General features: G+C 45.6%; 1 protein-coding gene across 1 annotated transcript in view; it reads left to right on the top strand.

The window, feature by feature from the left end:
* The window catches only part of GMPR2 (guanosine monophosphate reductase 2), a 163,569-nt gene that overhangs the window by 56,565 nt on the left and 93,845 nt on the right, over positions 1 to 13,159 (top strand). Inside the window, exons 7-9 of the mRNA XM_069238159.1 lie at positions 1,912 to 1,993; positions 2,166 to 2,272; positions 6,480 to 6,522. Coding sequence (XP_069094260.1) covers positions 1,912 to 1,993; positions 2,166 to 2,272; positions 6,480 to 6,522 — 232 coding nt within the window. The remainder of the gene's footprint in view (positions 1 to 1,911; positions 1,994 to 2,165; positions 2,273 to 6,479; positions 6,523 to 13,159) is intronic.

Genomic DNA, 13,159 nt, shown 5'->3' with positions numbered 1-13,159 from the left:
CTTAACATCTGGTTTCTAGCTTCAAGGAGTCTGTGCAGGTTTACATATTTTATTAATTTTGCACAGCAGTAGCTGTGGTTCCAACCTACCTCTGGGCATGATGTCCCATGAAGAAACGGATACTCTGGGTAGAGCAAAGCAAGTGGCACCCAGAAAATGCGTGAGAGGCCAGATATTAGTTCCACTGATCTAATAGGTTATTAGCCTTGGGGTTAGGTGTGCAAGGAGAAGAGGCTAACTTGGTAGTAACAGTTGGAAATAGCAAAGAAAAGTATTTGTGATTTCAAAGGATTAGCGTGTCCATCCCTAGCCCAAATGCATACGAAAGGCCACTGATCAAGCCACTTAAAAACTAGATAATGCAAAATGTAAAAGGCACAAATCTCGCACCAGCAGATGGACATTCTAACTAACAAGACAACATGAGGAAAGGTAAGGAGCAACATACATTTTTTACATGTGCACATTCAGTTGCTGGAAACACAGAGCATTAATAAAGGGCCGAAAACTGCAAGTACAGCTTCAACACATACATGCAGATACAGAGCACAATGCATGAAACACCACCAGTCCAAAGAATGCCAGAGGAAATCTAATAATTGGAGATAGTAAGAAATTGGATTATTATTTGGTGTGGGTGACTACTCAAGGAATAATCACAGGCATTGTCATGGTGAACCCACAGTCACTAAATTAACCTCAGCTCAACTCATAGAGCAAACAGGTTTATCTTTGGGTAATGTGTAAAGCATTTATGCAACATGAAAACAATAATAAAGTCAAAATGCAAAACAATAAAAATTCCATACAGAATTAGAAAAATATAGTACAATTTAATGAACAAAATGATAAAAATCCAATAATGAAAACCGGAGACATGAATTTTTAAAATGCTTACGTGGAAATTGGGCCAGAAAACACAAAACGCCAATAGGTACAATTTGTGGATGACTGCGATGGCGCATGGGTCTGATACACCAATTAGGTTCTTACTGGTCAAAGATTTTACCATTTCGACCTAGTGCATTAAGTCACAATTCACCACAGGAATACAATTCTAAAGCTTCCCTCCCCCAGATCTTATGGAGGCACTTGGAGACTCACAGGGTGTGAGGCAGAGGCCACCAGCAGGGTGCAGTCCAGGTGCAGTGTTTACTGGTCAGCTGGGAAGTTCCAAGAAAAGTCCTCTTGTAGCTTTGGTTTTTCCCTGTAGCTTGAACACGAGGTAGCCTTACAACCCTTGGAGTCCACTTCTTTGGTGGAAGTACAACAGGGAACAGGTCCAGTCTTTCCTGGTCCTCTCAGGCCACAGACTTCAAGCCTAGTCCTCTTCTTATCTTCCGCAGATCCAGAAAATGTTCTGAAGTTGGTGCATGGAGATGGCACATTTATGCCTAGCACTAGCTACTGGGTGGGTTTTGTATTCTTCAGTGGTATACTCAAGGATAGGGTCCTCTGTAGTTCTTAATAACTTAGTAAAAAGTGATCCAGAAATGGATACCAGTTTTGTACTTCAATATTTAGCAGATCTCAGCAGTGTGGCAATTTTGCTTACCAGCACAGTTCTAAAAATGAATTTGTCTAAAGCATTGGAATTTTAAGCAGACATCACAATCACATGATACAGTCTTAACAGTTCATTATTATCTTGAGCTTCCACACACTGCCACTCTGACCTACCCTGACTTTTGCTTTCCTTGAAGTGTATGTTGGATATCTCATTTCCAAATGAACAGTCAGCCTCTAACCTGTTCACTTGTCTTCGGCTGCCTTGTGTGATTTGGTATCACATTTCCCAAGCTCACAAACATATAATTGTGACATTGTCACCATTGCCATTGTTGTTTTTACATTGTCTCATGCCACTCAGACTGCCATTTAAGATCCCCACCTCTCTTTGCTTTTTTCCAGGCTGGGAATGTGGTGACAGGAGAAATGGTGGAGGAACTCCTGCTCGCAGGCGCTGACATCATCAAAGTGGGGATTGGCCCAGGTATGAGGAACCTTACTTCATGATACTTTTGTAAACAGTTGTAGTAGAAATGTCCTGCTCTGCTATCTTTGTCCCAGAGTCCCCACATCAAGATATATCCATTGTGTGACACTAAGAAAACTTTCTCCTTTTACACAGATCACACCATGACCTTTCCTTTGCCCCATTCTAGGCTCTGTGTGCACCACACGTACAAAGACCGGTGTGGGATATCCTCAGCTGAGTGCTGTGATTGAGTGCGCTGACGCCGCCCATGGATTGCAGGGGCACATCATCTCGGTAAGACAGGGCTTTTCCCAAGAGACCTATTTGGGTCTCTCACATCTAAAGGTATTTGCTGCAATGTGTACCCGTCCTTAGGTCTTCATTGATGTTCATGAACTTGGAATATCGCCACCCATGTACAGCATATTCAAACAATCTTTTGAAGAGTCGTTTCTCTTTTCAAAATGAAATCATTATTTGAGCCAATGCATTTTCTTATTTAAAATCAAATTTTGACATATCTTCTATCCTGTTTTAAAAGGGGAAGTAAAGGAAACAAGCTTCTCCTCTCTCCCAGATCGCAGTGGCAGCCCCGTTGCTTAACTGGTTATATGTGTTTTACTTGATGTCAGAAATTCGACTTTTTAGGCACTGTTTGAGGTTCACAATAAGCTTGCAAGCTGGCTTTGAAACCAATTATTTGAACAGGTTGTGCTAACATTTCTTAATTTCCTACAGCAAGCTGTACATACGTGGGAAACATTCTCTTTGTTCCGCAAGCACTGCTCCACTCAATTAGGGCCTCAATCTAGCAAGAATTTCAAGGAGTCCTTGCCCTTCCCCTGATCTTTGGAGAGTGGTTGCCAGTATTGAGATCCTTATCCATTTTGACGGCTTTGCCTGTGAGGCATCTTTCCAACACAGAAAATTCCATCTTCATCATCTGGAGTTAAAGGTAGCGTACCTAGAGATTTAAATAAGGGCTGCAGGTCTGCTGAAATGCTGTTACTGAGAACCCTACTCTATGTACTGAACCTCCACAGAATCTGTCTCACCAAGCCTTGTAGATAAATCACCTATTCCATTTTTGCACCTCAGAAAAACATCAGCAGAGTGCCATGCCATGACCAATGCATGATGATCATATCATTTTTCAGCCCTGTGGACGAAATATATATCAAGAAGTTCATCAAGGACACATCACACTGGCTGGAGATGTGAACTGTACTCAAGCTGGTTTAGGTAGTCTCCTCAATCGTCTGCAACTACCTCCAAATTACAACACTAGCATGTTTAATTAGTATCATATGGCAGGCAGGAAAACTGAATATTGACACTGTTCACCCATAAATAAACTCTGACTATCTTTGAGACCTATCGGTTGAATGTGACAGCAAGACCATGAGTTCCTTTGTTCCCTGGACTACCAAAAACAGAGTGGAGTCCTATAAACCCAGATGGGAGGTGAAATACCTTGCGTCTGACTAGGACCTATTGTTTTGAAAAGTAAAGTGCCTTGAAATCACCACTCAGCAGTCCAGACAGACGTCTTGTAATCCCCTGCTGCCATAAACTTAAATTGGAAAGATTGACCTATTTGGGGAAAAAGTGATGTAGTACCTCTGCCTATGAGAGGTGCCAATTCTGTGGCCTTTAGGGCCTGGTACAGCAGGTCACTGTGGGGCTTTGAAAGATCAATTAATTGGTTTAAAAAAAAGAGACTTTTAAAACGCCTTTAAAAATGGCTCAGTGTTCAGGCAAAATCAGAGCATCCAAAGATCTGAAAGTCTTATTGAATCACATCTATTGTAGTGGTGATATCACTGAACTGTTGAATGCGGAGACACAGAGGATAGTTGTGCCTGAGGGCAACATTATAAATAAAGTTGGAGCGGATGCTCACAACAGTGTGTTCAAGCACCCTGCTGGCAGAAACTGCAGGACAAACAGCAAAGTCCTACTACCACTGGTGGATAAAAATAAAATAAGAACAAATTGAGTAACCAGTGATTACAAGCTATTGGAAAGTCCCCAATACAATTCTTTATTACAGTTGTTTATACTCGACAGCCAACACGTTTGGTGGAAATTATGATTTCTTTTCTTAAGCCGACACTATGGGTGTTTTCCATTCTGATTTATCTATCTTTACTTGCTTCTATGCAAGTTGTATTCCATAAGGTGGATATCTACACAATCACTAGGTGCACACATCGCACTATCGGTTCACAATATGTTCTATATTGCACTTGGTGCAGGCATGCCACCATTCTTCTTGGTAGTCACATTACATATGGCCGGTGCATATCGTGTAAACTAGGTTCATGTACATGTGTTCATTTTTATACCTTTCAGCCTAGATAAAGTCACTTGGTGACAAAACACGTGTTGGCTGTTGAGTATGAACAACTGTAATGAAGAATTGTATTTGAATACGAATTGCACTGAGATTTTGCAATAAAAGAAGATTTTGAAACACAAGACGGATTGGTCCGAAACACATATGACCTTACGGCTTACTACTGTTTGTTCGAACTAAGTGCTGTGGTTGTAATGTTTAGATTTATCATGTATTAGTGAATACATATTTCTGCCTGTGGGTAGCGGGGTAGTCAACCAGATAGCACCATTGGTAGACATACTGAAACAAGTCCAATCTACCAGATGCTGTTGGACACTTATAGTAGGTGCATTCACTTTACTATTGCTACCCTCTATTGGAAGACGTTTGCATTATCCGAACAAGGTGGTTCTAATAAGTCTCAGGAACCACTTGAGGACAGCTCTGCAAATTACAGCAGTTTACCCACAAATTATGAAAGCATGGAAGCTCATCAGAACTTCCTTTACTGGTAAACACATGGATCTGAAGTGATAACCTGATAGCAGACATGTTCAATCACTGCCATACTCGCCAAATGGACCTCTTTTCTCTAGGAATTAGCTTCAGATAACATTTCTACCCCCAAAACAGTACTCCAAAGGGTATTCTGTTTTGATTGGCTAGTTTTGTTTCACGTACATCCTCACCTTTCCTCTCATTCTGAAATTCCCATCCAACTTAAGGGAAGCAGACCAAAATAAGGATGATCCTCATAGCTTTGGACCTGCTTAGCTAGTAATGGTGTTTGGATCTGTTTTAGCAAAGAAGCCGCTCACACTGCTGTCCTGATCCTCTCCACAGAATGCCCAGTATGTACTCACCTTAGCCATATCATTGATGAGCTTGCTTCTTAGTATATGCAGTATGATTACATGAAGCTCTCTTCAGTATGGTTGAACATCATGAAGATAACCAAGCACTCAGAGATGTGAATAAGTACAAGTGGGAAGAGTTTATGTGGCCAAACCTGACTAGTGAATTTAGCAGCACTAAGTAACAACACCTTTATCTTCAATAAATCTAAAGAATAGTTGTCAGGTTAGTGGTTAAGATTCTCTTTTTTTTTCTCTGAACTTACTTAACGCAGCACTAAACTCTGGAACTTTGAAGCACCTTGACTTTTTATAGTAAATGTCAAAATTCCCCTCTAGCCAAGTGATGCCCATATGCCACATTTCTTGCCGTTCTCCCCCTTCAAAAAATGTAAGAAGGTGTTTACCCCTGAGTTTTTTAATGTATCTCTTTTATTTTAATTTGGCTTAATTTTCAGTGAAAACACTGACAATTATGCCTTTCAGAAAGATATTAGTCTGCACATCAAAAAAGACATTCAATATTTATGAATTTAATAAACATATCCATAATGCAAATCTAAGATTACAATTGAGCAACCGCATTAATGTATTTGAGAGAGAAATAAATGTGTGTAATCCTCTCTTTCTCCCTGAAGTTGAAACCCACACAGCATTTTTAAATACACCTCAAGAAAATCAAATGTTACATATATATCATTGTATAACTACCAGATTTGGTCTCTCCTGCTAACTTCTGTTCAAATACAATCTCGAATATTGTGTGAAAAAGTTATAAGCTTTCATAAACTTCATCCCTTGCCATCCTCAATTATAATCAACTTGAACACCCTGTACTCTGTCCCATGAATATGTGATGATGGAGGGCTGGTTGTAACTCTGACGAAATTGCGATTTTCGGAAATTTCGTCTTTGCACTGTATGTATGTGCATGTGTACTTTTCTACTAGGTAAACAGTGTGTGTATAGGGGGAGTGGGGGGGGGGGGTAGCTGTTGGGAAACATAAGGAGGGAATGCCACTTTGCAATAACCACATTTGCCAAACTCTTGCACAGGTGCAAGTATATCACTTGCAAGGCATCCTGAGTTCTCCCTGAGGAGAATTACATGACCAACTATTGCATTGCTGGTTGTAGACTTTGTCGGTGAAGGGTTGTCCTGCATGATCGTCATATACAGCTGTGTATTATGATCTCATGTCATTGCCACCCATTTTACCATGGTATTCCAGATCATGCTACAACAGCCTCAGAATAGTCACCTGGAAGCGGTCTAACCCGTGTCCTTTCTGTCCCGCTCTCTTAGGATGGTGGTTGCTGCTGTCCAGGAGATGTCTCCAAGGCTTTTGGTAAGGAGTCCTGCCTATTTCATTGTGGCCCCTGTGCAAGACAACAACAATAGTTACATATCCTGAGATTGGAAAAGGCTGCCTCCTCCACTCACATTGTAGTCATGTGCTGTGATCTCCAATACTTCCCATGTAGCTTATGAAGGAGACATTTGTGTGGGGTATTGTGCTCTCCCTGTACTGCTTTGTGGTCTTCACTGATACTTGTGCCCACCTTCCACAGCACTGCCCATGTATGCATATATTGGGTCCCTATGCTGTCCTGTGCTCTCCTCTAATTTCCATGTTCAGTAATATTTCTGTGTGTGCTGTTCTGTTTTCTCATCAGTCCTTGTGCTTTCCTAGGGCAGTATTGTCCATGTATGCGATGTTGGCTCTCCTTAGACTGTTCTGTAATCTACACTGTTCTCCTCCAGGGGCTCTCCATTGATGATCATAAGCACTGAATAGTCCAGCCCATGAGCATGGATCCCTAAGTACTTGTTTCCAAAGTCACATTTTGTATAACAACGTTGCCTTACTTCGGAAAGGCCAAGAAGTATATGTGACACAAATGTATGATTTAGCAGCCTAAAAGGCTAAATTGCTAATTCCATTAATTTTCTTTAAAAGCAGGGAAAAAGGGGTGTGGTCTGGCTGCGAAAGAAGATGGCTGCCTGACTCTGGGGCTCTGTGAGGCAGTGGGCCCTGATCAGGAGCTGGAGGTGCACAGTGCTTGAGCGCTCGTAAACGTACTCTGGGGATCACATGAAACCACACTCCAGCCGAGGAGCTGGGTGGGGAGTACACCTGCAGCGACCAGCCTTGCAGGAGCGGCTCTAACGCGGGGTGACAAGAGAGGCCTGCCCCGATGAAAGAAGCCGCAATCTCGCGTACCATTGGAGGGCTTCCTTGGCAAGCCGGGAACAATGGCTGCGAGTTCAAGGCGGAGACACTGACCCCCACACCCAAGCAGTAGCAGCAACAGAAGTGGTGAGCAAGAGGGGACCCCCAACCTTCACATACGACACGGGAATCCTCCCGACCACCCTCCCCTCCCTCGTGTGGGGCCCTCTGACCAGTTATACAGCTGGACGATATCGGAACATTAGCGGCCCTGTACAGTGGCAACAAACGCATGAGGGGGGTGATTCCCCATGTTGCCAACATTCCAGCATCGATCTAGGGTCTCCATAACCCTAATACCTACCTGCAATGTCCTGAGGGACCCCACGTCATTGCGCACATCACCGTCTTCTTACCGACCAAAGGGGACCGAGAAGGCTGCTAACTGCTTGCACACAGCACCGACGCTGTGCCCTGAATAGCGGGAAGGCATACTAGTGGGACCTTCCCTCCCCCTCGGAATCTGGGAGGGCAGGGTGGATGGTGACATCCCATCAGTAATCCAGGCCATCTACCCCCTCCTTGGGGGGACACGGAGGTCGGGACGGTTTTAACAGCCCAGCGGGCTCTTCACTGCCTAATAGCCTAAGAGCAGTGGCACCGGACTCCATTGAACGCTTGCCATAACCCGTCAGGCTGACTCACACAGGCTACAGCGGAGTTGGGGTGTGAGGGCCTTATGTTCATGAAGATCAGGAGCTGAGCAAGGGGCTTAAACATCAACCATTAGCCCTCACTACTACTTTCAACTACTTTTTTCCCCACTGATAAGCTACGAGACACTTTTAGCGGAACACAGCCGGTGATTTAACCTGCGGTCCGGTCCTGGAAATGCCCAGTGGCAAACTGACAGGCAAGTCAGCTGGAAAGACAACTCCTCTTTTCAGAAGCCCTGCAGCATTCACGACCCACGACCACAACCGTGGGGCCACCACTGACAGTCCTACCCCATACCATGGCCAGGCCGGAACAGGAAACTACCATGGAACGCATACTTCAAGAGTTCCCGGCCGTGGGCCGACAAATCGAGGGAATGGATTCTGCCATCTCCTCGCTGAAAACAGAGACTAAGTCCATGCGCCTAAACAAGGCGAACTTCCAGTCTCACGTAACGGGATTAGAGCAATGTGTAACGCATATGGAGAACGACCTTAACACCGGACAAGACAGAGACCAGGAACTGCTATCCCTACGTAGCAAGTTGGTAGACTTAGAATATAGGAGTCGCAGAGACAATGTTCGCTTTCTTGGATTCCCGAAACAACTCGAAGGAACAGACATTCAAGCCTTTCTGCGTAAAGTGCTACCTATATTAACCAATAAAACCTTCGATCCACCGCTGGAGTTCCAAAGAGCGCATCGATTAGGCCCATAACGAAAAGACGGCGTCCTACGACCACGACCGATAATTGCCTGCATCTAAGGCCACGGGCAGGCACGCCAACTCCTCAAGGCGACTCGATCGCACGGTCCATTCCAACTGAAGGGTTTGAACTCCACATAACAGCAGATTTTTCAAAAGAGACCAATGACCGTCTGAAAGCCTTCTTGTCCCTCAGACCCTGGACGCATCAACTAAATGTGAAATATGGTCTATTTGACCCGGCAAGGATGTGGATCACTAAGAACGGTGGTTCCAAGACTTTTATGGCCTGGAAGACCTACGGTTTTTCCTAGATACTTTACTACCACAGTCCATGGAGAAAATGGATGCACTATTGCCAACCAGGCGGGAGGACCTGTCTATCGATGCTCAGAGTGCACCGCCCACCCCAACACCCAATGAGGGCAAGACACAAACCCACATTTCAGAGGCAGAGATATGGAGAGGCTTGCACGGACGCATGATGATAGAGGACAAGTGTTGCAGGCAGTGGCGTTCCATACCCAACTACAAGACAGATACAAGTCCCGCTGTCCCCTAAAACCTACTATGGACTCTCCCTGAAATCACAACTCATTAACGTGACACCAAAAGGTCAAGAGACCTACTTGAAGATCTTGCTCTCCATAACTGCATGGACAAACAGAAGAGTACTAAAAGAACTTTGAACACTTAGTTGAAAGTTAAAAGTTATGATGTGCTGTTGGTTCAACGATACGCATTAGTTAAACCGCATTCATGCTACAGTTCTTTCGACCTCTTGTTCATGTACTATGCTTAATGTTATTCTACCTTATGACCTATAGAGATGTCCCTCCCCTGCACCCCTCCCTCCTGGTCTCTTGGTCCCCAGACGTCCTCCTCCCTTCCACTGGCCCATGTCATACTGCCCAATTGGTCTATCTGATACTTACTGGTGTAACAACGGAAATGAGCACAATGAACAGGATACTGCAACACATAGAAGTAATGGGAAGCAGAGCAGTGACTCTAAGTTGCTTGTACAGTGGCACTCGCAACGTCCTGAAACACAAAACTCCAGGGCAATATCCGGCCCTGGATGCCTGAGCCCATCCTCACCATCACAGTACTACTCCTATATTGCCCACTTAGTACTGCAGCTGCCTATAACCATTATAGGGTTTTCCCACCACATGTAGAGATCGCATCTCTCCCCCTGCCCCTACCCAACTGGTGATCCGCTTCTTCCCCAATCGATAGTCCTCCCTATCTCCCTCCAATCCTGTTGGGAAAGGTTCTTATTGGCTCTCCCCAATACCCAGCATTTTACCGATTGCTGTGCGCTCTCCGTCCCCGACCGGGGCCATCCGGCTGAGGAGCCTGTGGGCAACACAGGTCTAGACCCGCAGTCCGAAGATCCAGACGACTGAAGCACCACTCTCGTCTCTAGCTCAGTGTCACTTTTTTCTTTTTCCTTTTCTTTTCTACCTCTCTCTGGCTGAAATAGTCTGCTTCTTGTTCTCTCCCTTCCATGTCACTCTCTCGCTTTTTCTTTTTAGTTTCCCCCTATCGCTCAACCCGCCCTTCTTTTCTTTCCTTTCCTCTTCCTATTTCCCTCCCTATTCTGTACCCCCCCATCCATACTAACTACATACACTCTCCTCGGCACCCTTGCATCGGCGCTAGTGAGCACCTGACACCCGACGACCACTCCTTCGCTTTCCTACGTCGTTCATCCCTACTATATCACACCCAACACCCTTCTCCTTCTGCGCCCCTGGTCCCTCCAATATCTTTTCTCCTACCCCCGCCCACGCCATAGGAAGGCTCGGCTAGATACATCTACGAACCACCCACTCCAGATCATAACCTGCAATGTCAGTGGTCTGACACACTGCGTAAAAAAGTGTTCTCATATCGCCAATCCAAACGGGCGGATATAGCCCTACTGCAGGAGACGCACCTTGACGATGCTGAATTGAGTAAACTACATCGAGATTGGGTGGGGAAGGCACTCTATAGCTGTTGCTCGTTGAAACAGATGACAGGGACTGGAGTTTCCAGGAAGTGCAGAGTGGCAATCCTGCTTAGGAAGTCGCTGCCCGTGACTGTCACAAAAACATGGTTAGATCTAGAGGGGCGGTATGTGTTTGCCAAACTCAAATTGGGAGACGCCTCGATATGTTGGCTCTGTGTACGCACCAGTCGGCTCCAAACGCAGTTCTTCTTACGAATTAACCGTCTACTGACTGAAATAGGGGCAACACGTAACGTGATTGGGGGTGACTGGAACCTGGCCAGAGACTCAGTGTTGGACAGAACGGGGCCCCTTAGAAGTAGGCAACAACCATGACAGAGCAATTCTGACTGATGTACTGACCGATCAGGGGCTGGTGCACCATTGGAGATTAACACACCCTACTGACAAAGAATGCACCTTCCTGTCATTGGTACATGGCACCCAATCACGCTTGGATTATTTCCTGGTGTCGCACAGTGTAGTGGCCCAGATCCAGACTACCTGAATCTTAGAATCTGGCATTTCAGACTATTCCACTGTCCTCATGGCTATCAACATGGGTCTCCCCTCTGCGGGCCGCAAACCCTGGCACATTACTGTACACCGCTACTGTTTCTCCCCTCTACCCCAGGGCAAAATGCAACTACAGACCCATGTTTCCACTTATTTGCGTGAAAACACAGGCACCATCTCCTCTCAGAGGGTGGTGTGGGCAGTGGCTAAGGTGACCATCCGTGGGCTAATGATGCATGATGCGGCACTAGCCAACAGAGACAGAAAAGCTCGACAGAAGATCTTCGAAGACAACATAAGGCATCTCACACAACAATTCACTACATACCCAACTCTGCAAATGCCCAGGTACCTAGAGTGTGCCTGCATAACCCTTAATGAGCTCTACACATTGCAGGCTGAATATGCATTACTACGCCTTCAATGGCTGCACTATGAACATGGCGAGAGAGCTGGTGGAATCCTAGTGGCAAAACTCCGTCAGAGAACAGCTGCACAAGCAATCCAGGCTATAGAATCCTCCAGTGGGGAGATACTGACTTGCCCACAGGACATTGTTAACAAGTTTGAGGCTTTCTGTCAACGCCTTTATACTCCGGAGACAACAACTAGCCCAAATAGAGGCCTTCTTAAACAGTGTCAACCTTCTCCGCCTTTTGGTTGAGAGCCAAGACCTCTTAAATGGAGAGATAAGCAAGCTTGAAAAAACGCAAGCCATGTCTAACCTCCCATACCATAAATCACCAGGAGACGATGGGTTCCCTGCTGAATTTTACAAATGGGCTGGAGAGGAGGCGGTTGGTGCAGTGCATGAGGCCCTAACAGAAGCATGTAACGTGGGCTCATTGGGTGTGATATCCAATAGGGCAACAATAGCAGTTATACAAAAAACAGGAAGGAACCCCCTGCACTGTGGCAGTTACCAGCCTATTTCTCTCTTGAACGGCGAGATTAAGATCCTGGCCAGTGTCCTAGCAGCCCGTCTGTGCAAGGTAATCCTATTTTTAGTCCACCACACCCAAGTGGGATTCGGGCCGGGTCACACCTCCAGAAACCATTTACGTACCCTATCCCATGCCCTATGGGAAGCCCGACATGTACCGGACAAAGCTCTGGCCCTGTCTCTGGATGCCGAAAAAGCATTCAACCGCATAGAACAGGACTATCTATTTGAGACACTGAAGAAATTTGGACTTGGTGACCAATTCTTTGCCAAAGTCCAATTGCTTTAGGACTGTCCCACGGCTCAAGCCAACTGCTGGGGCTTTATTTCTGACTCTTTTCCAATCTGCAGAGGGACGAGGCAGCGCTGTCCCCTTTTGCTGCTTCTATTCCTGCTGGCTATGGAGCCACTTGCGGCAAAGATTTACCAGTCTGCACTAATGACAGGTACACCCCTGGCAGAGGGAGTCTCTCAGATCTATTATATGCCGATGATGTCTTACTCACCCAAACGGACCAAGATCGCCCCCTACCGGCCTTGCTCGAGATTATTGAGGGTTTTGCAGAGATATCAGGATACCGGGTAAACTGGGATAAGAGTGAAGCGCTGCCTCTCTCGTTAATAACACGTACAGCGATACATGGTTATCCATTTCAGTGGACCCCGCACCCCCTGAAATACCTGGGAATACATGTTAATCGAGGACTAGAACGGATTGTAGATAATCTAGACCCACTTATAGCTCGTATGAACCTGGACTTTGATAAGTGCCACCTGGGCCTCTCGATGTGGGATAGAGTACAGGCGGTGAGAATGGTCACCTTACCATGCTTTACATATGTGTTGGGTATGATACCCCTCCAAGTACTCCTCCGGTCTATGAGATAGATAGAGGTAGCAGTCGGGGCCTTTGTATGGGGCTCCACATGCT

Source organism: Pleurodeles waltl, chromosome 6, assembly GCF_031143425.1.
Source record: "Pleurodeles waltl isolate 20211129_DDA chromosome 6, aPleWal1.hap1.20221129, whole genome shotgun sequence".
In the NCBI taxonomy this organism is placed as follows: Eukaryota; Metazoa; Chordata; class Amphibia; order Caudata; family Salamandridae; genus Pleurodeles; species Pleurodeles waltl.
This window is presented reverse-complemented; position numbering and strand designations above follow the sequence as displayed.